Source organism: Petaurus breviceps, unplaced genomic scaffold (assembly GCF_028583685.1).
Source record: "Petaurus breviceps papuanus isolate PSGF00001 unplaced genomic scaffold, PetGlider_PUasm1.0 582, whole genome shotgun sequence".
Lineage (NCBI taxonomy): Eukaryota > Metazoa > Chordata > Mammalia > Diprotodontia > Petauridae > Petaurus > Petaurus breviceps.
In genome coordinates this window covers 7805135-7832281 of record NW_027186390.1, presented here as the reverse complement: position 1 = coordinate 7832281, position 27147 = coordinate 7805135, and the positions used below count along the sequence as shown (strand labels likewise).

Genomic DNA, 27147 nt, shown 5'->3' with positions numbered 1-27147 from the left:
AAAAGAGAGGAATGTTGCCACATCTCTGAGAGGAGGGTATGTCCAGGAGAAGAGGGCTGTCATCACTGTCAAATGAAACTGATAGATGAGAAGGATGAGGATTGAGAGAGGACCATTAGATTTGGAAAAAAAAAAAAAAGATCATTGATAACCTCAGAGGGCACAGTTTCAATTGTACTTCGGAATAAGTTTATTAATATAGGGTGAAAATCAGCCTAATTTGAATACAGAAGAGACATGAACTAGATTGATAATGTCCTTACTTGAGATCAAATATACAAAAAAATCAGTGACTTTTTTTTTTTTTTGCTTTTTGGAGGGGGAAGGTAGGGCAATTGGGGTAAAGTGACTTGTCCAAGGTCACACGGCTAGTTTTTGTGTTAAGTATCTGAGGTCAAATTTGAACTCAGGTCCTCCTGACTCCAGGGCCAGTGCTCTATTCACTGCACCACCTAGCTGCCCAAAATTCAGTGACTTTTGCAAAAGTATCAAATGCCTACTTCTCTCATGGACTTAACAACTTTCTGCCTCACTCTGGGGTTCTGTGAAACACAATTTGATATCCTGTCCTGAGAAAGATTACACTTTTCCACAGAGGCCAATCTATAGACCCCTGGATAAGGCCTGAAGATCAGAGAGACCTTAAAAAGTAGCCTCATTGGGGGCGACTAGGTGGCTCAAATTTGACCTCAGACCCTTGACACAAAAACTAGCCGTGTGACCTTGGGCAAGTCACTTAACCCCAATTGCTCTACCCTCTGCCCTCCAAAAAAGTAAAAAGTAGCGCCATAAGCCTGATTTGGGACTGGATTATTATAAATCTGATCATCTTCATCACTGCTTTCTCTGCTCCACTGGATTCTAATTCTCCTGAGCTGTAGGACCATGTCTTCTAATTTTATTATCTGGATCTCCTAGTACAGTGCCTTGCACATTGTGGATACCCAATAGAATTTAACTAAATGAGTATTTTGACTTTAAATATAGGATTTTAAAAATGTGTGTTTTAATTGATGATATGTCATAATGACAGTGGAAGCATTAAATTAAATGATGACGTGTTCAGCTACAGGGAAACAAAAGATTTTCATTACATAGTTAGCTGTTTTGCATTGTTTTTCCTTATCAATCAATATTTTGACACTTTGGTCTAATCTTTTTTTTAAAACTAAACAAAAATAACTATCTTATCCTCACATTTCTGCATCTTATATAAAAAAGTTTATAAAGTATAGGCAGTATCATTTTGTGAAAAAGTAAAATAACATCATAGTCATACTTTTCCATTCATTTGGCCTTAAAGAAGGAGACTTAGAGGTCATTTAATTCATCCCTTCATTTTATAGATCAGGAAACTGAGGCCTAAAGAGATGAAGAGATTTCTTCAAGGTCACATAGTGAATTGGATTCAAGATTGAGTGTTTTGATGCTGAAGCCAGTGTTCTTTCTACTGTATTGGTCAACAAGCAACAAGCATTTATTAAGAACTTTTTGAATGATTATTGACTATACTATTCTTTCTCAAAAAATGTGCAGAACCATTAGTAAGGAGGGCAAAATACTCAAATGTGTGGTATTTGTAGACACCACTTTAAAAAAGATTATGATGCTATGTTTTCATGTTTATAGACTTAATAAGATTCTCAAGAAACATAATTAAATGAATAATTGCATCTCCAGTAAAACCACAAAATCTATACTGTTTACTTTTAAAAAATAAATGATAACTTTCTAATAATAAGGATAATATCTCTACTGTATCCCTTTCCAATTTCTTTTCCATCTGTATACTTAGAGAGTTTGGAATTTTTTAATACCTTTGCCTTTTCTTAAAGCACTGGGTCTCTTTTATAAATGAGGTATTAACTCCCAGTGTGCTGAGGTTTTAATGAGTTCTATTAGATAAGCATCTATTGATACAGAAAAAGGGGAAAAATTAAAGGACATGATTTTAATTTACAACTGCTTTACTGTTGATGGGTATCAAGTTTATCATAAAGTAGAAAAAGGAAACTCCTATGAAAAGAATCAATCAATTAATCAGTATGAATTTATTAAGCTCCTACTATATGTCAGGTATTATAGTAGGCACTGAGATGCAACAAAAAAAAGTAAAGCAGTCCCTGCCCTCATGGAGTTTACATTCCTTTGAGAAAAACATTTTAAGACCAATGGTATGATTTTTGAGATAAATGTGCAACTTAAAATTGTTTTCAAGTTTTTTCATTGTCAAATAATCAGTGTGACCTGTTTGTTACCATATTTTTATGATTGTCCTTTCATCCACTGTATAGCTCTAGTTGTTTTGGAGATAATGTGGTGGAGATGAAGAGTAGGGATCAATACAGGAAAACAGGAGTCAAGAAGATTGTATTTGCTTACATTCCACAAAGATAAATGCTAAGTTTACATCTTCGATGTTTCATTTCTAGAGTCTTTGAAGAGAAGCTACCATGATCCTTTGGACCCTTACTAAAAGAGTGCAGCACCACCACGTTAAACTGTGCCTGGCAAATCTGCTCAGAAGTATCTTCAAAAGTAGTAGGTCATTGACCTCACAACCCATCTCTTCAGAGCTTACTGCCAATGGGACTTCAGGCAGTTCACTGGAGGTACTGGGCAAGTCCTATCTTCAGGATGACCATAGCAACATACCGGAAAAGATTCTCTCTAAGGTGGGAAAGAATCTGCATAATAGGAAATATCATCCCTTATGGCTGGTCTTGGAGAGGGTGAAGCATCATTTTTATAAGGAATATATAGGCCCCTATGGGACTCCACTGTTCTCAGTCTTTGATGGCCTCTCTCCAGTTGTCACAACATGGCAGAACTTTGACAGCCTCCTTGTCCCAGCTGATCACCCGAGCCGGAAGAAGGGAGACAACTATTACCTGAATCATACTCACATGTTACGGTCTCACACTTCAGCCCACCAGTGGAACTTGATTCGTGCTGGCCTCAATGCTTTCCTTGTGGTTGGAGATGTTTATCGGCGAGACCAGATTGATTCCCATCACTACCCAGTCTTCCACCAGATGGAAGCTGTCCGCCTCTTCAACAAGCATCAGGTAAGGGGCATTCTCTCTCTCTCTTTTTTTTTTTTTAATCAAATGCTTTATTAACTTCTAGTTTTACATCATTCATTTCCGCAAGATTTTGAGTTACAAATTTTTCTCCCTGTTTTTCCCCTACCCACCACCCCAAAAGAGCGATCCCACTAGATATCCTCTCCTCCAATGGGGGTGGGGCATTCTTTAGTCAGAGACCAATAGAACAAACACCTAAATGTTTTTATAATGGAGCAAGTGAGTTACTTTCCCCTTGACCTTAGTTTTAGTCCAGTTGAGACTAGTACCTAGCAAAAACTAGGTGTAAATAAACATTGTTTTTTGATTGATTGATTGATTAGGTGCAGCATTTAAAATAACTGAGGCATTCAATCTATTGAAATTTGTGAGATTTTTCTTTTCTCTAGTGTTTCTTCTTTCTTGTCTTCATTGTTCCCTGCTGCCATCTTTTTCTAAGGCAGCATAGTATAATAGTAACAGCATAGGGAAGTGACTCAGCCTCTCTGAGCCTCCATTTCTTCATGGGTAAAATCAAATATAAAATGAAAAGACTGGGCTGGTTGACATCTAATATCCATTCCAACTATTTATCTTATTGATTCTTCATGATTAAATTTAAATTACTGACTCAAATTCAGTCTTAATACATTGGAACCCCAAAATGTAGAAGTGTTTGCCCTTCCTTCTATGATCCTGCCCTCTTTTATCCCCCTCCCCCCTCCTTTCCTGTAGGGTAAGATAGATTTTCATAAACGATTGAGTGTATATGTTATTCCCTCTTTAAGCCAAATCCTATGAGAGTAAGGTTCACTCATTCCCTCTCATCTCCCTGTTCTTCCCTTCCATTGTAAAAGCTTTTTCTTGCCTCCTTTATGTGAAATAGTTTATCCCATTCTACCTCTCCTTTTTTCCTTCTCCCAGTACGTTCTTCTCTCACTCCTTAGTTTTATATTTTAGATATTATCCCTTCATATTTAACTCATCCTGTGCCTTTTCTCTCTCTTTCTATATGTATATATGTACATATACATATATAAACACATACATACGTGTGTGTGTATGTGTATTCCCTCCAACTACCCTAATATTGAGAAAGGTCTTATAAGTTACAAATATCATTTTTTCATGTAGGAATGTAAACAGTTCAACTTTAAGAGGTTCCTTATGATTTCTCTTTCCTGTTTACCTTTTCATGTTTCCCTTGAGTCTTGTATTTGAAAGTCATATTTTCTATTCAGCTCTGGTGTTTTCATCAAGAATGCTTGAAATTGGATGGGAGTGAAAATGGTGGAGTAGAAACAGGGCTTCTGCAGGACTCTGGCTTCCACCTCCCCCAATTCTTGTAAAAGGGGACTTGGAACAAACTTTAGAGCTACAGAACCCACAAAATGACAGAGAAACTAATTTCCCGCTGAGGACAGCCTGGCAGGCTGGCAGGAATTGGCCAGCTCAGCACTCTGGGAGCCAACCCCAGCCTCACCAGAGATTTCAGCCCCAGGGAAGGCCTGACCATCCACTGGCTGGAGGGACTCCAGATCACCAGCAACTGTGGTGGTTTCCAGAATTATCAACCCATAGATGCTAAGGACAAAGTGAGAGGTCAGTATAGTGTGGACTTTGGGATCCAGTAGTTGGGAGTGTGGTCAGCCTTTGCCCCTGGGGCAAGAAGCCAATGAGGTGCAGGGGCCCTGCAGCCCCCCATGTGGCAGCTTCAGCTCCTGGCTTGCAGAATGTAGGGGGAACAAGCAAGCAGACTGAGGGGTAATCGCTCTTGCTTTAACCTGCTTGGATCTGGATTGCGTTCTAGGGTGGAGGTCCTGGGGTGTGCAACTAGCTTGCCAGAGCATGTGGAGGCTTCAGAGAGGGCACCTAACTAATACCTTCAGCAGCTGAGAAAACACCAGCACTTGGGACAAAGCTCCCTTGTCTGATGGCAGAGTCCTACTGTGGCAAAAAGCCCAGGGATCAAGTGATTGAGTGGCGACATGAGCAGGCAAGGGAAGCAAAATAAACAGAGCAACCCAACTTTACACTCCTATTTTCGCAACAAAAAGCATCAAAGCATGGAACAGGAGGAAGAGAGTGAAGTCAGAACTCCTTCACCAAAAGCTTCAAAGAAAAATACGAGCTGGTTACAGGTAATAGAGGACCTTAAGAAACACATAAGAGAAGTGGAGGAAAAATTGGGAAGAGAAATGAGAATGATGCAAGAAAATTATGAAATGAGAGTCAACAGCCTGACTGAGGAAAATAATACCTTAAAAAATAGAATAACTCAAATGGCAAAAGAGGCTCAAAAAGGCAGTGAGGAGAAGAATGCCTTAAAAAGCCCAATTTACCAGATGGAAAAAGAATCTTAAAAACTCACTAAAGAGAATAATTCTTTCAGAATTAGATTGGAGCGAAGATGGCAGAAGAGAAGCACGACCTCCATGTGGCTCCAGCTTCCACCTTCCCCAATCAATGTAAAAAGGGGACTCTGAACAAATTTTGGAGCTGCAGAACCCAAAAAATGACACAGAGAAGCTAACCTCAGTCTGAGGACAGCCTGACAGGCTGGCAGGAATCGGCCAGCGTAGCGCTCTGGGAGCTGAGCCCAGGCCCGTGTGAGCCAGAGGTTTCAGCCCTGGGGTGGGTCTGACCAGCCACTGGTAGGAGGGACTCCAGATCAGTAGGAGCTGTGGCTGTTTCCAGAATATCAACACACAGATGCGAAGGACAGAGTGAGAGGTCAGTGCAGTCTGGACTTTGTGACCCAGTAAGAGGGAATATGTCAGCTTTTGCCCCCGGGGTGAGAAGCCGCTGAGACACCGGCACAGCCAGCCACCACCAGCTTCAGCTCCTGGCCTGCAGAGTGTAGGGGAACCAAGCAACCAGTCTGAGGGGTAATTGCTCTTGCTTTAACCTGCTTGGATCTGGATTGCAGTCTAGGGTGGAGGTTCTGGGGTGTGTGTCCAGCTTGCCAGAGTGTGTGAAGGCCTCAGAGAGGGCTCCCATTTAATACCTCTGGCAGCTGAGAAAACCCCAGCGTTTGGGATGAAAGCTCCCCTGTCTGGTGGCAGAGGGCTACTGTGGCAAAAAGCCTAGGGGTCAAGTGACTGAGGGGCAACATGACCAGGCAAAGGAAACAAAGCAGACAGAAGATTCCAACATTAGACTCCTATTTTGGGGACAAAAAGGAGCAAAGCATGGAACAGGAAGAATACAGTGAAGTCAGAACTCCTGCACCAAAAGCTTCAAAGGAAAATACTAGATGGTTACAGGCCTTAGAGGACCTTAAGAAGCAGGTAAAAGAAGTGGAGGAAAAATTGGGAAGAGAAATGAGAACGATGCAAGAAAATTACGAAATGAGAGTCAACAGCCTGACTGAGTAAAATCAAACCTTAAAAAATAGACTAACTCAAATGGCAAAAGAGGCTCAAAAAGGCAATGAGGAGAAGAATGCCTTAAAAAGCCGAATTTGCCAGATGGAAAAAGAATCTCAAAAGCTCACTGAGGAGAATCATTGCTTCAGAATTAGTTTGGAGCAAATGGAAGCTAATGACTTTATGAGAAATCAAGATGCTGTTAAACAGATCCAAACAAATGAAAGAATAGAAGGCAATGTGAAATATCTCATGGGAAAAACCACTGACCTGGAAAATAGATCCAGGAGAGAGAATTTAAAAATTATTGGACTACCTGAAAGCCATGATCAAAGTAAGAACCTAGAAATCATCCTCTAGGAAGTTCTCAAAGAAAACTGCCCTGATGTTTTAGTACCAGAGGGCAAAATAGAGGTTGAAAGAATCCACTGATCACCTCCTGAAAAAGATCCCGAATAGAAAACTCCTAGGAATATTATAGCCAGGTTCCGGAATTCCCAGGTTAAGGAGAGAATATTACAAGCAGCCAGGAAGAAACAATTTGAATATTGTGGAAATACAATCAGGATAACCCAGGATCTGGCAGCTTCTACACTGAGGGATCGAAGGACTTGGAATATGATATTACGGAGGGCAAAGGAGCAGGGATTAAAACCAAGAATCACCTACCCAGCAAAACTGAGTATGATGTTTCAGGGGAAAATATGGTCATTCAGTGGAATAGAGGACTTTCAAGCATTCTTGATGAAAAAACCAGAGTTGAATAGAAAGTTTGACATTCAGACACAAGAAGCAAGAGAAGCATGAGAAGGTAAACAAGATAAAGGAATCATAAGGGATTTATCAAAGTTGAATTATTAACATTCCTACATGGAAAAACAATAATTGTAACTGATGAAACTTTTCTTAGTATGAAAATAGTTGAAGGGAATAGAAAGATGTGTATATATATGTCTATATATGAGGGTATATGGGCATATGAATACATATGTGAATGTTTGTATATATGTTTACAGGTGTACATAGATAGAGGGCACAGGACCAATTTAATAGGAAGGGATGATACTTAAAAGGTGAAATTAAGAGGTGAGAGAGGGATATAATGAGAGGAGATGGGGAGAGACAGAATAGGGTAAACTATCTCATATTGAAGAGGCAAGGGAAAATGGTTACAATGGAGGGGAATAATAGGAAGGCAAAAGGGAATGGATCAATCAACCTTGTTCTCATTGAATTTGGCTTGGGGAGGGAATGAAATACACACTAAATAGGGTATCTCACGCTACAGGAGAGTAGGTGGGAAGGAGATGAGAGGGAAGGCAGGCTTGGGGGGAGTGAAGTTGGAAGCACCCACTTTTGAAAAGGGATGGGCTCAAAGTAGAGAATAGAACAAGTGGGAGGTGGGATAGGAGGGAGGGAAATATAGTGAGTCTTTTACAATATATTTAGTATGGTAATGTTTTGCATAGCTACACATGTACAACCTACACTGAATTGCTTATCTTCCCAAGAAATGTGGGTGACAAGGGAGGAAGGGAATTTATCTGGAATTCAAAGTTTTAAAATCAAATGTTTAATATATACATATATATGTACTGTTATTAATAATATTTTACATATAATTGGGAAATAAGATATACAGGTACTGGGGCATAGAGATCCACCATGGCCTACTGGAAAAGTCGAAGGGGGTATGGGAGAAGATATGGGAGAGAGCAGATTGGAGGAGGGGATATCCTATGGGACTGCTTTTTTGGGGCAGTAGTTAGGGGAAAAACAGGGAGAAAATTTGTAACTCAAAATCTGGCAGAAATGAATGATGTAAACGAGAAGTTAATAAAGCATTTGAAAAAAAAAGAATTCTTGAAATTTCTCTATTTCATTGAATATCTGTTTTTTCCTCTGAAGTATTATACTCAATTTTGCTGCGTATGTGATCCTTGGTTTTAATCCTAGCTCCTTTGACCTCTGGAATATCCTATTCCAGGCCCTGTGATACTTTAAATATAGAAGCTGCTAAATTTTCTGTTATCCTTATTGTGTATCCACAATACTTTAATTGTTTCTTTCTAGCTTCTTACAATATTTTCTCCTTGACCTGGGAACTCTGGAATTTGGCTACAATATTCCTAGTTTTCTTTTTGGGATCTCTTTCAGGAGGTGTTTGGTGGATTCTTTCAATTTCTATTTTCTCCTCTGGTTCCAGAATACCAGGGTAGGTTTTCTTGATATTTTCTTGAAATTTTAATCTAAACTTCCTCATCATCCAATAATTTTTAAACTATCTCTCTTAGATATACATTCCAGGTCATTTGGTTTTCCATAAAAATATTTCACAGTCTTCTATTTTTTCATTATTTTGGTTTTGTTTTATAATTTCTTGATTTCTCATGAAGTCATTAGCTTCCATTTGCTCCATTCTAATTTTGAAGGAATTATTTTCTTCAGTGAACTTTTGGACCTTTTTTTCATTTAGTCATTTCTGCTTTTTAAGCCATTCTTCTCCTTATTGGATTTTTGGACCACTTTTGCTATTTGGGTTTGTCTATTTTTTAAGGTGTTATTTTCTTCAGCATATTTTGGGTCTTCTTTAGCAAGCTGTTGACTTGTTTATCATGATTTTCTTGCATCACTCTAATTTCTCTACCCAGTTTTTCCTCCACTTCTCTTCCTTGATTTTCAAAATCCCTTTTGAGTTCTTACATGGCCTGAGACCAATTCATATTTTTCTTGAAGAATTTGGATGTAGGAGCTTTAGCTTTGTTGTCTTCTTCTGGTTGTATGTTTTTATCTTCCTTGCCATCAAAGTAAGATTCTGTAGTCTGATTTTTTTTTCCCACTGTTTGTTCATTTTCCCAGCCAATTACTTGACTCTTTAGCACTTTTTAAGGGTAGGACTGCTTCCGGTGTACTGTCCCAAGCTTCAGGGGTTTTGTGCTGTTGTTTTCAGAGATATTTCTGGGGACCTGTAAATCTTCAGCTCTTCCAAGGTGGTATGATCAAAGGAGAAGTGTTTTCTACTTTCCTGGTCTGTGCTGTGGTCTGTGAGTGACCACAACCACTCTTTTTTGCTTTGGAAATGTGAGGAGAATTCCATCTCCACCTCTGCCACACCAGTGTTCCTGTTCAACCAAGGACTACCACCCAGGTCTGCAACCCAGATCAAAGCATGGCCAAAGCAAGAGAATCTTGCCTTAGCACCAGCAAAAAGATCCCTGCAATCCACCTCTGATCAGCTACTTGATCCCCCTACCATCTGTGGACTGAAAGTTCTGTAAGCAACCACTGCTGCTGCCAGTACCAGCCACCACTGCTACTCTGGGGCTGGGGTGAGACAGTGTTCCTCTCTCACACAGGTCTGACAGATCTTTCCTACTGACCTTTTAACTTAGCTTCAGCGTTTTGGGGTTGAGAAGTCTGTAACTTGCCACAGCTGCCTGTGATTCCATCCCCTGAGGCCTGCTCCAACTCTGTGTATGTCTGGCATCGCCCACACTGGACTGTGCTTCTCTCCCAGCCTGGTGCAGTAGGCCTTTCCTGTCCATCTTCCAGGTTGTCTTGGGCTAGATATTTGTTTCACTCTGTCATTTTATGGTTTTTGCTGCTGTAGAATTTGTTTAGAGTAATTTTTTCCAGGTATTTGGAGGGGTTTGGAGGGGATCTCAAGCAAGTTCCCGTTTTAACTCTACCATCTTGGCTTCACCCCTGCCTTTCCCTTTCTCTCCCTGGGCCCTAGGGTGTCCTGGAACCAATACAGTAAAATTTAATTATATGAAGATCTGCCAGCACTGCGGGTGCTCTGTCTCCTCCTTTCCTTCTCTAAGGCAGCATCTGAATGACGTAATAGATAGAGTTGGTTAGAATAATTGTAATTAACTTATTAACTCTGCATTCCTGGGTAAGTAACTTAACTTCTCTGTTCCTCTGTTTCCTCATTTCCAAAACTAGAGTGGCACCTACCTTACAGAGTTGTAAGGATGAAATGAAATATTTGCAAAGTACTTACACCTTCAAGGGAGACACATAAGCTGGTGTTATTGTTGTTGTTAATTATTGTCATTCCCATTGTTATTTCTTCCTCCATGGCATTGGGAAGTACCAGAACCATTCAGCATAAGAGCCTGCCTTACCATTAAGGCTATTCCCAAATCCTTGCAATTCCCATTGCCTGAGCTACTTGACTGCTCGCAGGGATTGAATGAGATGAAAGTCAACAACTCCATTTCTTTTATTAAGGTAGAGGACCACCAGTCCTTACCGTAGGTCCCACTTCTCTGTCCTGTGGTCTGCCACCACTGTCATCTTAACTCTTTATATAATCTGACATCTTCAGGCCCTTGCCATTTGTCTTACAGGGAACCTGTAGGATTTCCAGTCCTTTCCATTTTCCCTATAGTTGAATTTTCTTTTCTGTTGCCTCCTCTAATTAGAGTATGAGCTCCTTGAGAACAGGGAATATCACTTTTTCTCTTTGTATCCCCCAGCCCTTAGCACTGTGCTTGGCACATAGTAAGCACTTAATAAATGCTTTTACTTTCATTCATGTATTCATCCATTCATCATTATAACACTGGACCATTGTCAAAACTTCTTGACTTTTTCAGTCTACCCTAATAAATTATATGGAAGGAATTAATAATCCAACCCCATTTAAACAAAACAAAACAAAATGAAACAGCTACAAGTAACATTATTTGGTGTCCACTTCCACACTGGAATGCCAGTATATGTGTTTATGAAATGCATGTATGATTTTTAGGGATAGGACATGGTATTTCATTATACATTTATAGCTCTCTTTACCATTCATTAATAAAGGTGTTTCCTCACTGTTCAATAACCAACATAACCACTGGGACTGGAAAATCATTATCATCATAAACCTCACTTGTTAAAATATAAAATTAATATAAAAATGAATCATCTTGCACTAACTAGTCACCATTATTGTGCTTTTTTCAATAATAAGCAACATGATAAAAAAAAAAAGGATGGGAGTAAACCCTTCTCTTCCATGTAATCCTTCAATGTACTCCTTAACCTCTTGTCAAGCTGTACCTTTCTATGAACCAATATTGTACAGCACTAGGGACAGAAAACTTAAACTGAATCTTAGAGGGATGGAGCTAACATAAGAGTAAAAATGGGGTTATAAAGAGTTGGATAGCACTGAAACGACTGAACAACAAAAGCTTAATTTTAATTAGAATATAATTTTAACGGGATGATTTCTGAACATTTTAAAAAGGAAATTATGATCACTCCCAGCCAGCATGAATGCATGAAGAAGTTATAAGTTAAAGTATTGTTTGTAGAAGCTAATCTCTTCCTTTTTTTTGAAAATCAAGGCATCATCCCTCATTCAGTCCTATCTTCCATTATATATCAGTGACAGTGGCTTAAAAAAAAACAAACACTCCCATCATTTATTTCCATATTTGAGGATAAAATTTATCTGGGATCATTTCGATTGAGGTTGCTCATTGAGAGCAGCTAGCTTCTCTACTATCCTTTTTAAAAAATCTATGTTGGATTTTTTTTTTTTAAATCACTCATCTCCCTTTGTTGCATAGACTACTGATTGATAATTTTGGAAGCCTTGACTTGCTCCATTTCCAACCTGGGCTCTTTCACTCTTCCTTAGGCAGCTTGATGGTCCTACCCTATTTAAGTGACTGGTTTCAGCCTGACACCATCTCAGAATTCCTGAGCTCAAATGCTCCGATGACCTCAGTCTACTTCAATGGCAGGGATTACCCAAGGTTTGCCATCATGCCCTACCTTTGGATTCCAGCTATCTTTTGCTCATTTTTGTTCCATCCTTTCTAGTCTCTTCTAGAGAAATGACTAAAAAGTTCATTTTCCTTACAGAATTAAAGATGAATACTTATTTTTTTTATAATGTCAATATTTTTTGACTTATTCTGAGTAGTGGTGCTTTCCTTTTGTTGATTTTCCTCTTTTTCCCAGTGTAACTAATAATAAACCTTTCCATAGTTAAAACACATGTGGATTATTGAAATTTTTTTCTGTTTTGGTTGTCATGTTTTAGGATGGACATTGGCAAACTATTACCTTTCCATAGCATGGTAACCAGCATTTTGAGAATACTAGAAACCATGCCATATGAGCATCAATAGAAGGAATGGGTCTTATTTAACTTGGAGAAGACTCATCAGGTTTATGGTACCAACCTCTAATTACTTGGAGTTCTATCCTGTAGAAGAGAGTTTAGATTTATGTTTGCTTCCACAGGGCAGAGCTAGGAAGAGTTGGTAGACTTTCTGGAGACTCAGATTTTGGCCTACAAGAAAAAAAAAAAGAGTTTAACAAAAGTTGTACTGATTAATTTGGGAAGTGGTATACTCTCCTCTTCTGAAGAGCTTCAAAGAGAGTCTGTATGCTCATTTGTTAGGCAGAAACAGTATTGTTTAGGCACACCTTGGACTTGCTGACCTTCCAAATTTTAGATTCTATGATTTTATAGTAAAATTCCAGTTTTTAAAATAATAGCATAGTAACAGCAATAGCATAGTTATCTAATCCCCATGTAAGAGACACTCGGATTAATATTCCTGCTTTTGGGAAAAGCTTGACACTTTAAAATTTGAAAAGTAATAACTAGTGATAAAAATAAAAGCTTGTTGGAAAACTAATATGATATAGAAGATGACAGATCAAGGTCCTCAGGAAATGTGGTCTGCTGACAACATGCCAATTACCATTACTGGGCAAGAAGAGCTACATTTTCATCCATGTTTAATGTCAGAAATCTCTTGATATCCAGGTCATAGCATCTGTCAACTCTGCTTGCCTTTTTGGGAAAATAAAAACTTCTACCTATTTCTAAGTCCCTGTGCTATAAAAGTGTCAGTAAAGGTCACACAATGCATACCAGCCTTCTGAAGAGACAAAAACACAAAAGTACAAATGGTTCAAGTACAGAATAGAAAAAGGGCAGGGAAACAGTCCATTTCATCTAGTCCTGTTTGAATCTATCCCACACCAGGATGGGTGTGCTCAACTTTTAGCCAATCTGATTTGTGTAATCCAATATAGAACTTAGAATTGTGTGAACCGATCCTAGGTTCCAATACAATTTAGGAAGACAGCCATAAAAATCCTCACATTTGAGCCAATTAGAATTAGACCCAAACTGACTCTTTCTTCCAAAATTCTTTTTTTTTTTTCCTTTTCGGAGGGGGAAAGGCTGGACAATTGGGGTTAAGTGACTTGCCCAAGGTCACATGGCTAGCAAGTGTTAAGTGTCTGAGGCCAGATTTGACCTCAGGTCCTCCTGACTTTAGAGCTGGTGCTCTATTCACTGCATCACCTAGCCACCCCCAAAATTCTTTTAACTACCAGTGAAATGGGAAGTGGGTCTTCCTCTTTCAGGATGATTTAGAGTTAGATCAAATTAATTATTTCCTAGCCCTTAGTCTTCCTCCTGACTCCAGGGCTGGTGCTCTATTCACTTCACCACTTGGCTACTCCAACTAGCCCTTAGTCTTGCTCATCATCCCCAGGGCTGACTTGTATTAAAATCAGTTCTGGAGATAATGAATAGAGACCAGTTGCTGACAATGCAATTCTGTCAATTTTCAAACTTGCCCATCACACATCATGCGTCATCCTGTGTACCTGAAATACACATTGCCTGTATCCTCTTTAAGTTAAGAAGAAAGTACTATGACTGCAATTAAAAACTATAGGGAAATTAACTAAAACAGTGGTGAGGAAATACTTTATTTTAGTGGAACCTATTAGCTTGCCATCAAATTAATTCTGTGGTTTAAAAGTCCTCTCTGGTTTCCATCTAAAAGTTCATAGAGATAGCAGGGTGAATACAGCTCACTTTATTTACACAGATAGCCCAAAGGTGCTTTAGGTAAATCTAAAAACTTGTCTGTGGCTATGATCTTATGTTATTTGAAACCTCATTACCCTGATTCATCTTATCAGTTAGCAAGAGTTCATCTTGTCTGCCATGGGAGGAAGTGTCAATTTCTACTGAATTTCTGGACTGTATCTGTATAATTTCCCATGGGCCATAAATTAGCATCTAGGTGAAACAGAGCTAGGCTTAAAGAGTTAGGAAGACCCGAGTTCAAATATGGCATCACTTAACTAGCTGTGTAACCATGGGCAAGTCACTTAACTTCTCTGTCCCTAGGTTTTCCCATCTGCAAAATGGGAATAATAATAATAAAAATAGCACCTGCCTCACAGTCTTGTGAACATCCAAGGAGATACCATGTAGAGGAGGTTATTAACCTTAAATCTCTACATAAATGTTGACTTCTTGTTGTTATTGCTATTTTGGTAACAACTCCTATATCCAGGTCACTTATCCAGAGATTTAGATTATAATGAATAAATAATAATAACCTGGAAAAAGGCAAAGAAGATTTCTCCATAACTAAAATAAATGTCCCAAAGGCAATGGACTAAATATCATGTTTTTTACTCTTATTAGAACCCTATACTACATTCATATTCCCTTGTTAACATTTCTTTTAGATTTGTTTCTAAACAATCTTATTGGTACATTCATTTGCTTCTCTTATGTTTTGTACCTAATCTGTTGACCAGCCTTGCTATTTTCTAACCAGTTCCAAATAGTTTTGATGATTACTGTTTTGTAATATAAGTAGTTTAACACCCTAGTCCCTTCTTTTCCATATTCTGTCATTAATTCTTTGGAGATTCTTGGTCTTTTATTGTTCCACATGAGCTTCGTTATTATTTTTTAGCTCTACATGTAATTCTTTGATATTTTGATTGGTATAGTACTGAATAAGTAAATCAATTAAGATAGTATCGACATTTTTATTACAGTGGCATGTGTAATCACCAACAATAAATATTTCTCTAATTGTCTGTCTTTATTATTGAAAAGTATGTCTTTATTATTGAAAAGGGGGTTTTATTGTTGTATTCAACTACCGTACAGTTATATTTTATAGTTGTTTATAGTTGTCTTCTGTGTGTCATGACTCTTAAATATTTTATATATTCCATAGTTAATTTGAATGGAATTTATACTTCTATCTCTTCCAGCTTGGTTCTGGGGCTTTTTATTTTTTTTCTTTTTGGAGGAGGAAAGGCAGGGCAATTGGGGTTAAGTGACTTGCCCAAGGTCACACAGCTAGTGTTAAATGTCTAAGGTGGCATTTGAACTCAGGTCCCCCTGACTGTACGGCCAGTGCTCTATTTACTGCACCACCTAGCCGCCCCTTGGTTCTGTTGTTATACAGAATTAACATTATACAGAAATAACATTATTTTTTTATTTTTGGAGGGCACTGCACCACCTAGCTGCCCTGAAATAACATTATTTTTGTGAATCTACATTATAGTCTTTAAATTAACTGAAATAAATTTTCAGTAAATTTTTTTAATTGAGCCTTTGATTTTATCATCTGCAAGAAGTAATGGTTATCTTTCCTCTTTGCTTATGCTTGATTTCTTCAATTGATTTTTACTGTCTTACTGCTATACTTAGCATTTAAAGAATGTTATCAAATAATAGTAGTAATCATGGACATCCTTGCTTTGCCTTTGATCTTTTTTGGAAAGAGTTCTAGCCTTTCTCCTTTAAGCATTATATTTGCTCTGGGTTTCAGAAAACTACTGCTTACCATATTGAAAAAACAATCTATTTGTTCCTATGATTTTTAGTATTTTTGATAGAAACAGGTATTGAATTTCATCAAAAGATTTTTTCCTTAGCATCTACTTATATTATTGATATTTCTTTTTTTTTTATTAATTTGGCATGTTATATTTTTGATATTTATCACATTTAGCAAACTCTGAATTCTTAGTGTAAATCCAATTCAATTAGAGTATATGATTTTTAAAAGATGTAGACTCTTTGCTAATGTTTTATTTAATATTTTTGAGTCTATACTTATTAGAGAAATTGGTCTATAATTTTCTTTATGTTCTTTTCCAAGTTTAGGTATTAATTCCATATCTATATTATAGAATAAATTTGCTAGGATTCTTTCTTTTCCTATTTTTGCAAACAACTTATACAATATTAGAATTAACTGTTCTTTGAATATTTTATAGAATATATTTGTAAATCCATTCGATCCCAGGAAGTTTTTCTTTGTAAGTTATTTATGACTTATTCATTTTCTTTTCCTAAACTTGGATATTTAAACACTCAATTTCATGTTCTGTCTGGGTATTTTTTTTTTTTTTTAGAATATTCAGGGGCAGCTGGTGGTACAATGAATAGAACACTGGCCCTGGAGTCAGGAGGACCTGAGTTCAAATCCAGACTCAGGCAATTAACACTTGCTAACTGTGTGACCTTGGGCAAGTCACTTAGCCCCAATTGCCTTCCCTCCCCCCCTTCAAAAATAAAAAGACAAAAAAAAAGAATATTCATCCACTTAATCTGTTTTTTTTTTGTTGGCATTTAATTAGGTGTGGCACCAATGCAATATTTACAGCACCCATGATCACGATAAAGACCTTGAGTATAAGTATCACATGATGTTTGATCACTAAATATGCCAAACTCTCCAGATAGAGGATAGAACTGAAGCATTTATTTTTTTAACTTTTTAAATAAAAAATTTGTTTATTTATTTTTAGTTTTCAACATTCATTTCCACAAGATTTTTAGTTTTTTTCTCCCCATCTTTCCCCTATCCCTTACCCCAAAATAGCACTCCTACTGAATACCCCTTCCCCCAATCTGTTCTCTCTTATATCATCCCCCTTCACCCCCTAACTTTCTAGTATGGCGAGATGGATTTCATTATCCCAGTGCCTATATATCTTATTTCCCAGTTACATGTAAAAAAACAATTTTTTTAAACATTTGTTTTTAAAACTTTGAGTTCTAGATTTTTTTCCCTTCTTCCCTCTTCACCAACCCCCACTGGGAAGATAAGCAATTCAATATAGGTTATACATGTGTAGTTACCCAAATAATTTCCATAGTAGTTATATTGTGAAAGACTAACTATATTTCCCTCCATCCCATTGCACCCCCCACTTATATTGTTTTCTCCTTTGACCTTATTCCTTTTCAAAAATTTTTGCTTCTAACTACCCTCTCCCCCAATCTGCCCTCCCTTCTATCATCTCCCCTCTTATCCCCTTCCCCGCTATTCTCCTGTAGGGTGAGATACCTATTTGAGTGTGTATGTTATCCCCTCCTTAAGCCAAATTCAATGAGAATAAGGTTGTCCCATTCCCTTTCATCTTTCTGCTCTTCCCCTCCTTTGTAACAGTTTCTCTTGCCTCTTTTATTTGAGATAATTTACCTATAAATTTCTTTCTCACCTCTTAATTTTATTTTTTAGATATCATCCTTTCATATTCAACTAATCCTGTGCCCTCTGTCTATGTATACATGAACATACATATGCCCATATTCACATGTATATTTATGTACATGTATACCCTCCTATACATACATATATAATTCCCTTCAACTATCCTCATACTGAGAAAAGTCTTATGAGTTACAATTATTGTTTTTCCAGGTAGGAATGTAAATAGTTCAACTTTAATAAGTTCCTTATTATTTCTTTTTCCTGTTTACCTTCTCATGCTTCTCTTGCATCTTGTATTTGAAAGTCAAATTTTCTGTTCAGCTCTTTTTTTCATCAAGAATGCTTGAAAATGCTCTATTTCATTGAATGACCTTATTTTCCCCTGTAGCATTATACTCAGTTTTGCTGGATAGGTGATTCTTGGTTTTAGCTTCTAAAGGAGCTTCTAGCTCCATTGACCTCTGGAATATCATATTGAAAGCCCTTCTATCCCTTAATGTAGAAGCTTCTAGATCTTGTGTTATCCTGATTGTGTTCCACAATACTCACATTGTTTCTTCCTGACTGCTTGTAGTATTTTCTCCTTGACCTGGGAACTCTGGAATTTGGCTATAATATTCCTAGGAGTTTTCTTTTTGGGATTTTTTTCACAAGGTGATCGGTGAATTCTTTCAATTTCTATTTTGCCCTCTGGTTCTAGAATATGAGGGCAATTTTGCTTGATAATTTCTTGAAAGATGGTATTTAGGCTCTTTATTTGATTATGGCTTTCAGGTAGTCCAATAATTTTTAAATTATCTCTCCTGGATCTATTTTCCAGGTCAGTGGTTTTTCAGTGAGATATTTCACATTGCCTTTTGTTTTTTCATTTGTTTGGATCTGTTTTATAGTTTTTTGATTGCTCTAGTCTAATTTTGAAGGAATTATTCTCTTCAGTGACTTTTTGAAATTCCTTTTCCTTCTGGCAAATTCAGCTTTTTAAGGCATTCTTCTCCTCATTGGCTTTTTGGGTCTCTTTTGCCATTTCAGTTAGTCTAATTTTCTAAGGTGTTATTTTCTTCAGCATATTTTTGGGTCTCCTTTTGTAGGCTGTTGACTCAATTTTCATGATTTTCTTGCATCATTCTCATTATCTTCCCAATTTTTCTGCTACTTCTCTTACTTGCTTTTCAGAATCTTTCTTGAGTTCCTCCATGCCATGTAAACAGGTCACATTTTTTCTTGGAAGTTTTTGATGCAGGAATTTTGAATTTGTTGACTTCTTCTCGTTCCTTGTATTGATCCTTTTTTGTCCCCAAATAAGGATTATATGGTCTGATTGCTCTTCCTCTGCTTGCTCATCTTGCCAACCAATTATTTGACTTTTGCGTTCTTTGCCCCAGTAGAACTCTGCTTCTAGAGGGGAGAGAGAGCTTTGTCCTAAATCACTGGGATTTTCACAAATCTTGTCAGACATCTGAGGAGGTCGCCCTCTCTACAGCCACCACAAGCTCTGGCACAGTATGTTTCTCACCCCAGGACCACCGCCCAAGACCCTGACCCACATGTCCAAGCAGGTCAAAGGAAGAGATTACCCTTTGAATGGTTGCTTAGTCCCCTATGATCTGCAGGCCAGGAGCTCTGGAGGCAGCCATGTGACAGCAGCTCTAGCTCCCACACCTCCACCACCTCTTGCCCCTGGGGCAGGGCCAGATAGTGCTCTTCAGTAACCCTGTTCCAACAGAGTTCCCCACTGACCTTTTACTTTCTCTTTGGCGTTTATGGGTTGAGAAGTCTGGAAACCACCACAACTGCCAGTGATTCGCTCTCCTGAATTGTGCCAGTTTGGGGTCCAGATCGCCCCTGGTCAGGTCCTGTGTGGCTCATGCTCAGCTGCGCTTGGCTCCCAGCATGGTGTGATAGATCTTTCCTGTTGGCCTCCTGGGCTGCTGTCAGCAGGAGATTTGTTTCTCTCTGTCATTTGTTGTTTTGTAGTTCTAAAATTTGTTTAGAATCATATTTTAGAGATATTGGAGGTGGTTGGTTCAAGATCACACAGTTTCCTGCTTCTCCTCCGCCATCTTGGCTCCACCTAACATTTTTCTTTAAGTATTTAGACAGTAAGCCATTTGATGCATAAAATAACAGTTAATATTATGGTGAGCCAGGCACTGTATTAAATGCTCTGCCATTATTTTCATATTTGATCCTCATTACTACCCTGTGCTGTATGTGCTATTATTATCCCCTTTTGACAGATTGGGAAACTGAGAGTTTATGTGACTTGCCCAGGATCGTACAGGTAAGAAGTTTCTGAAGTAAGATTTTAACTCATATCTTCCTCACTCTAGGTCTAGCACTCTGCTACCTGGCATATTTATTAAATATTAATATTGATTCATTGACTCTAATTCTTTTAGCATAATCCAGCTTTCAAAGTTGTATCTATTTTTAACTGTCTCCTTGTCTGAGATTATTTTTGCTAATCCTGCTTTTTTTTTAGGTCAATTAAAACGCATAATAAGATTTCATACCACCCTCTCATTTTAACCCTGTAAATCTATGTGTTCCAAGTGTTTCCCTCATAAACACGTTGTTGAATTTTACTTTCTATTCGTTCCATCCTGCTACCCCCTTCTGTTTTATGGATGGGTTCATCTCATTCATTTTCATGGTGTGATTATTAATTGTGTATTTTCCAAGATCCTATTCTTTTGCCTTTTTTTTTAATGTTTTTTTTTTTTTTTGGAGGGGGAAGGCAGGGCAATTAGGGTTAAGTGACTTGCCCAAGGTAACATGGCTAACAAGTGTTAAGTGTCTGAGGCAGTATTTGAACTCAGGTCCTCCTAACTCCAGGACCAGTACTCTATTCATTGTGCCACCTAGCTGCCCCCTCTCTCATTTTTTTAATCCCTTCCTGGCCCCCACCTCTCTTACAAAGAAGGTGGTGAAAAAGGAGTACATTCAGAAGTAGAGACTGGTATTTTATTGCATTTACTTCTGTTCACCCGCCCATGTTCTCTTCCCCTTGCCCTGCCCTACCCTGCTCTCTAGTTGTTAAGTTTTCCTTCCTTTTAGTCTTTTCTTTGGTCTACAAAGTTGGATCATGTTTTACTTATGTCTTCTGCACTGATTCTATCTTCCTTCTTAATCTCTTCTCTCTCTTGTGCTTGTTTGTTTCCCAGTTGAATTTTATGTATTTCTATATCAAACTCTTTGTCTCTGCATTTTTTTTACTTCTCTTTAGACTATCAAAACAGAACAAAAACACCCCTAGTCCCTCTGTTTGTCTTATTTAACTTCCCTTGAATGCACACATGGTTCTGTTCTACTTCTTGCCTGGTCTTGAACCTAGTCTCTGCCCCTTCCTTGTGACCGAGACAGACTCCATCCAGACATTTTAAATTGTGATAGCATCAGGTCTCTTGCAATAATAGCTTGCATTTATATAGCACTATAAAGTTTGCAAAGAACATTGCCAATATTATCTCATTTTATACAAATAGTAATTCTGAGAGGTACATATTATTGTCATCCCCATTTTATAGTTGAGAATATCGAAGCAGATAGAGGATAAACGGCTAGCTCAGGGTCACATAGCTAGTTTATGTTTGAGGCTGGTTTGAACTCAGATCTTCCTGGCTGCAGGTCCATCACTATATTTACAATGCTACCTCTCTAGAGACTGGAATATATCAGGTACTAACCTAACCCCTCTTCTTTCTATGACTCATGTATAAGCTGACTGGGTGCTGAACTGTTTAGACATTGGTTTACTGTATCTTGGTATGGGCAACTCAGGCCCAGGTTGGCTAGGTATTCTGTCTTTCAGAGATTGCCTGGGTGCTGAGCTAGCTTTTGGCCTAGCTTTCCCCAGATTAATAGATAAATTTGCCACCCCTCCCCCAACTCTCTGTCTTAGTCCATAAAACAAAATCATTTCTAACTAGTTGCCCAGGTATAACCCTAATATTTCTTGCCCAGAGAATCTGAGCTAGGTGTTCCGCCTTCCTTCTTGGTTTCCAAGCCTACAATCTTTTAAATTATTGTTTTATTTATAGGTGTCCAGTTTGTCACTCTCTTCATAATACTGTTTTTAGCCTTTTCTCATAATCAACAGTCTTCTTTCCCTAATTTTATTTACACTCCTCCCTTTTCCCCATGACTTCTCTCTTTGCTCACCTTTCCCTTGAGTTTTCTTGACAAGTACCTCCTTTGATATATTGGGAAGGAAAATGGAAAATTTCTGCAGAATTTTTTCTGGCATACTGACATTTTTGCTCTGCTATAACTTGCAAGTTATCTATGTACTGCTCTGAAAAGCTTTAAAACAAATTTGTCAGGAAGCAGGAGGGGAAAAATAAAATCTTTTCCTAGCAGGTTGGTGTCATACTTTTAGGAAATAGGGTAATGCTTGCATGCTGGAGCATGGATCCCCTCATTGTCTCACACAATCTATGGAGAGAAGAGATGTGGGGAGAGAAATGTCTCATTAATATATCATCATTAGGAAACAAGGCATTCCACATATTTGTATTTTCCAAATAACTAAGGGTTTACCCCTTTTAAAATGTCAAATCTTGTTTTATTTTAACCATTTTTTTTTTTTAAGCAACTGGGGTTAAGTAACTTGCTCAAGGTTACCCGGCCAGTTATTTCTGGGTGTGGTGCTGAGTGTCTGAGCCTGGGATTCAATCTCCAGGTCGTCCCAACACTGGAACCGGTGCTCTTACTCGCTGAGCCACCTGGCCGCCCCTAAGCAATTGGGGTTAAGTAACTTGCTCAAGGTTACACGGCCAGGTGTTTCTGGGTGGGTGCTAAGTGTCTGAGCCTGGGATTCGATCTCCAGGTCTTCTCAACACTGGAGCCGGTGCTCTCACTTGCTGTGCTACCTGGCCGCCCCTATTTTAACCATTTTTGATGGAAACCTTTATAAAACAATAATAAAGCATGATATTGAAATAGTACTTCAATATTTACAAACTACTTTTTATGTATTAATTAATAAAAATAAGTATGGATAGGTATGGAGAGGTTAACAAAAACATATTTCTAAATATTATTTTCCCGATTTAAAGATGAGAAACTGAGTCTTATGAAACTGAGTGTCTTTTCTAGCATCAATTTCTACTCTAAGAAGTCATCCAGTTCTAAGCTGCCTCTTAAATAGCTTAACTACTCAGTGTTCTTAAACAGTCTCACAAATATAATTTAACTTTATTTCTATGACTCTGGGTCACAGAGGGTAGCAAGGTATAATTCAAAAAGCACAGTTGTGATGTAAGAAGATCTAGCTGTTTACCTTTGCTCTGTTTACCTTTGTGACATTAGGAGAAGTCCTTTTTATTCCCTAGGCTCCAGTTTATTCTTTAGCCCACAAAAGGATTGGTTTAACTGATATCCAAGGTCTACTTTCAGCTCTAAATCCTTGGCTCATGCTTTCCTACTGTGCGGTCCTCAGGGACTATTGAGGTATGTCAGGTTGTTTTTCTCTTGAGGACATATAGCCTAGCCCAGACCACTAGGTTTTTAAAGTTTTTGTGTCTGCTCTTCATAGTTTTCCTATCTTCTCTCTTTCTGGGGTTGTTTTTCTGTACTAATAGTGAGCCTAATTCTTCTGTCTTTCTGAATCTCTCATCCATTGTCATTGGCTGTTTTCATTTCGTAGATGTAACATATCTAGAAATATGTTTTTGGTAGCCTCTCCATATGTATCCATACTTATTTTTATTAACTAATTAATACATAAAAAGTCCTTTGTAAATATTGAAATATTCATAAATCCAAGGGTGACATCCAGCTAAGATTGTGGCATGTTAGGACCTTAAGAAGTCCAGGTTCCCATAAAAACCACAGTAACATTCTAAAAATGCACCAGAAGGCAAAATGAGGAGACTGGAGAGAATTAGCTCCAAGCTCTCTTCCAACCAGTCCAGGATTTCAGAAGATAATGCTCACTTGATTATTTCAGAAAATTACAACAGGCAGTACTTTGGATTCTTTCTCTATCCCTCACCCCACTAACGTTTAATTTTTTAACTACATTGTTTAAGAAAAAAAGCATAAGAGGTATGTTTATATTGTAAACTATGGTTGTTCAGTGCTCACCAGTGCTTATATCAGGCCATGAAATAACTTGTTCATCACCATCCCAATAAAATGTTTGCTAAATTATTGTAGCAACATTATAATTTTATACAATCATGTCACTGTTTTTAAAAAGTCCAATTTCATTTTCTAACATATTTAATTTCCATATATCATATATAAATGCATGCTTTATGTATGTATATAAATGAATATTTGAATTCATACTGTATTTCCATTGGGTTGTAAACAATGAACATATTTTTTATAATTATAACTTAGAATAGTGCAAATTCGGATATATGTGGCCCCTTCAGGGGATTCATTATTTACACTAAAGGCATTCTAGCTATAGCTCAATAAGTCCTTCAGTCATCACTTTATTGTAGCATATAAAAGTAGTGAGTATTCCTAATGATGATACTGGAGTCGTCAAGAAAATTATGTTCGGTATGCTTTACTTACAAGGATATAAAGTCCTAAAATTTTTAGCTTGTTTTAGAGAAATTGTTTTTTTAAGTTCTTAAAGTAACAGAAAGCCCACCTAGCAAGCTGTCTATGATTTAGTATATATGTCCTAGGAAGTTACTTGAGATAAAAGTGACTTGAGATTAAAGGACTTGTCCAGCTTCACGTAGGTAGTAAGTGTAAGACATGGGATTTGATAATGATGTCAGGCCCACACTGCATCCACTAAAGCATGCTAACTCAACATAGAAGTATTTTTTGTACTGTTTCGCCATGTGGCAGAGGCAAAGAGGGCTGACCTTCCAAGTTCCTGTCCCTGACATATACTAGCTGTTCTAACCGGGGCAAGTCGCTCAATTTCTCAGTGCTCCAGGCTGTAGTGCAAGAGTCTAAATTGCACAAGAATTTCTGATGAAGTAGGAAACCTACTCAGATTAAATTATAGGTCTAGATCAAAAAAGACAAACATCAAATAGTAATTTAGCACTGAAATGGGAAAGTAAGACCTCTATTGGAATTAGATATTGAAAGTGACTCATTCCCTTTGTGTTTTGCATAGTCACAGTTTTGCTATATTATCATGATTTGAAATAAACTTAATTCTTTCCTTTCTGGGTTTTATATAATTTTATTTATAAGCTAACTAGCCAAGTAGGACAGTAATTTCATTCTCTTAAGTAGCTGAACTTGGGTTCTTCAGCTCGGCTTGAGGTAACACCTTGTCCTGAATGACTATAAAGCCTCAACTTATGACCCCAAGGGAATGGGAATTCTCTTTTCTTGGCCCCTGTGAGACTGCTCATTACTCTGTTTTGGACCTGCTGTATCTTAATGAACAGAGTTCCTATTGGTAATCTTTATCACTAGTTTTATCGAACATCATCTGTGTGTGCTCGGCAACAGGCCAGGAACTTTGGAGGTTTGTAAACGAGTTGGTTTGGTTTTGTTCTATGTTGATTGTTCTCTTTTGTCCTTTAATTCAATACAAAATGTATTTATAGAATGCTTACAACAGGCCTGCCCCATCAGGGGTATTCTTGTTGTGGGAAGCTATTTGTGCTCGAGAAGGACTGATTGAATAGAACCCTCTCTAGCACTTGGGTATACATATGCCCCTCCTCCTCTTGAGAGACACACACTGAGCACAGTTAGAAGGGCATTATGTCTGACAAAAGCTTCAAATGTTGGCGTAGCCAAGATTCTTCAGTTTTAAGAGCTGTCTTTTTTGGTTCAGTTTTTGCTGAGAGATGAGCTTAAAAAAAAAAAAAGACAACATGAAACAATAATGTCATTGAATCACTGACCTTCAGAGAGATCTCAAGGTCTTCCTTACATTTGGAAATATTGCCTCTCTTGCTGTTCTCTATTGGTCTGCTTTATGTTTTCTGCTCAGGTAGTAATTGTTTTGATTTCTAAATTGGTTCATTTTACTGGCTCTGTAAATTACTCTTTGTGTCATTTTGGGCAAATCATTTTGATTCTTGAGGCCTCAGTTTCTTCTTCTTTTAAATGAGGAATGGGAATTACACAACCTCTAAGGTCATTCCCAACTTTAAGTCCTGTGGTCCTATGAAATGTTTACCCAGAGCTGACCGATTTATACATTTAGTTTGGGATGATCTGCACATTTCCTGTGATTAATATACCCACCAGAGGGAGCCCATACAAATCCTCTTGTCTATTTAGACTAACAACATATTAATTGAAAATTGCATAGGACTATAGCAGTGTTCAAACAGGCTTTATTTCCCTGTTGCCCCTAAGCTGCATTATTATGTTGTATCAAATGTTCTGGCATGATAACCCCAAGGATACACTAAGGAATTATTTAAGAGAAGGAAGATGCCATCTTGGTTTTTAATCTTGTCTTGATAGCATGGCCCCAGTTCCTTCTGTCTCTTCTCTTTCTCTCAAGTTCATTTGTTTGGTTTTTCCTCTGATCAGATTCACACATAGATTAATCTCTCCACATCCCCAAGATATAGGCAGATTTCCCTGAATTATTTTGATAATTCAAGATAGACCTTTCTTTCATTTTTAAAAAAGTATTCACATTGCCTACTCTCATCGTTACTGCCAAAAAAGTTAAAAACCTATTAGGACTTTACAAGCTATTCAGAGATAAAATGATGGTATGGCCTTCTCATTAAACAAATACATAAATTCCGTTTTGAGTCTTAGAATGTGTTATAAAAGAGATATCTATTGGAAAAAGAAGATAAAAGAGATATCTATGGGAAAAGAAGGTAGTAATTACAGAGAACCAAAATGGCTTCATCGAGGACCTTATGCTAGACATATTCCTTTTTTTTTTAATAGGGTTATCAATTTGGTCACTCATAAGATCAAAGGATCACAGGTTTAGAGCTGGAAGGTACTTTAGTGTACATCTATTCTAATTCCCTCATTTTACAGATGTGGAAACTGAAGCCTCAGAGAAGTTGAGCAACTTGCCTGAAGTCACAGTTACAATCCATATCTTCTGAATCCATGCTGCCACAAAAATGCTGTAGATTTTAGCAAATCATTTGATAAATTTTTTCATCCAGTTGTGGAAAAGATAGACAGAAGAGGCCTCAGTGACAACAATATCGTTAGAACTGGATGAATGGCTGAGCTCAGAGTAAATATCAATTAATCAGCCAGCTTTTATTGAACACTTACTATGCCAGGAAGTATGCTAGATACTTTACAAAGGCAAAAATGAAATACAGCCCCATACAGTAATCTCATTTCATCAAGTTTACACTATTCGAAGTTGTCATCATATAAAATATGGTCATAGGTTCCAGCCTAATGAAAATATACAATGTTAATTCAGATACTATGACCAGTTCAAGGGATTCGTTGTCTAATCTGTAGCTTATATTCTACAGAGGA

General features: G+C 37.8%; 1 protein-coding gene across 6 annotated transcripts in view; it reads left to right on the top strand.

Annotated features, from left to right (window-relative positions):
• Positions 1-27147, top strand: part of FARS2 (phenylalanyl-tRNA synthetase 2, mitochondrial) — a 631346-nt gene that overhangs the window by 109980 nt on the left and 494219 nt on the right. For all 6 annotated transcript variants that reach the window (XM_069103546.1, XM_069103545.1, XM_069103541.1 and 3 more), the window contains one exon: positions 2433-3068. In XM_069103546.1, the coding sequence (XP_068959647.1) occupies positions 2454-3068 (615 nt within the window). In that variant the 5' untranslated portion in view covers positions 2433-2453. The remainder of the gene's footprint in view (positions 1-2432; positions 3069-27147) is intronic.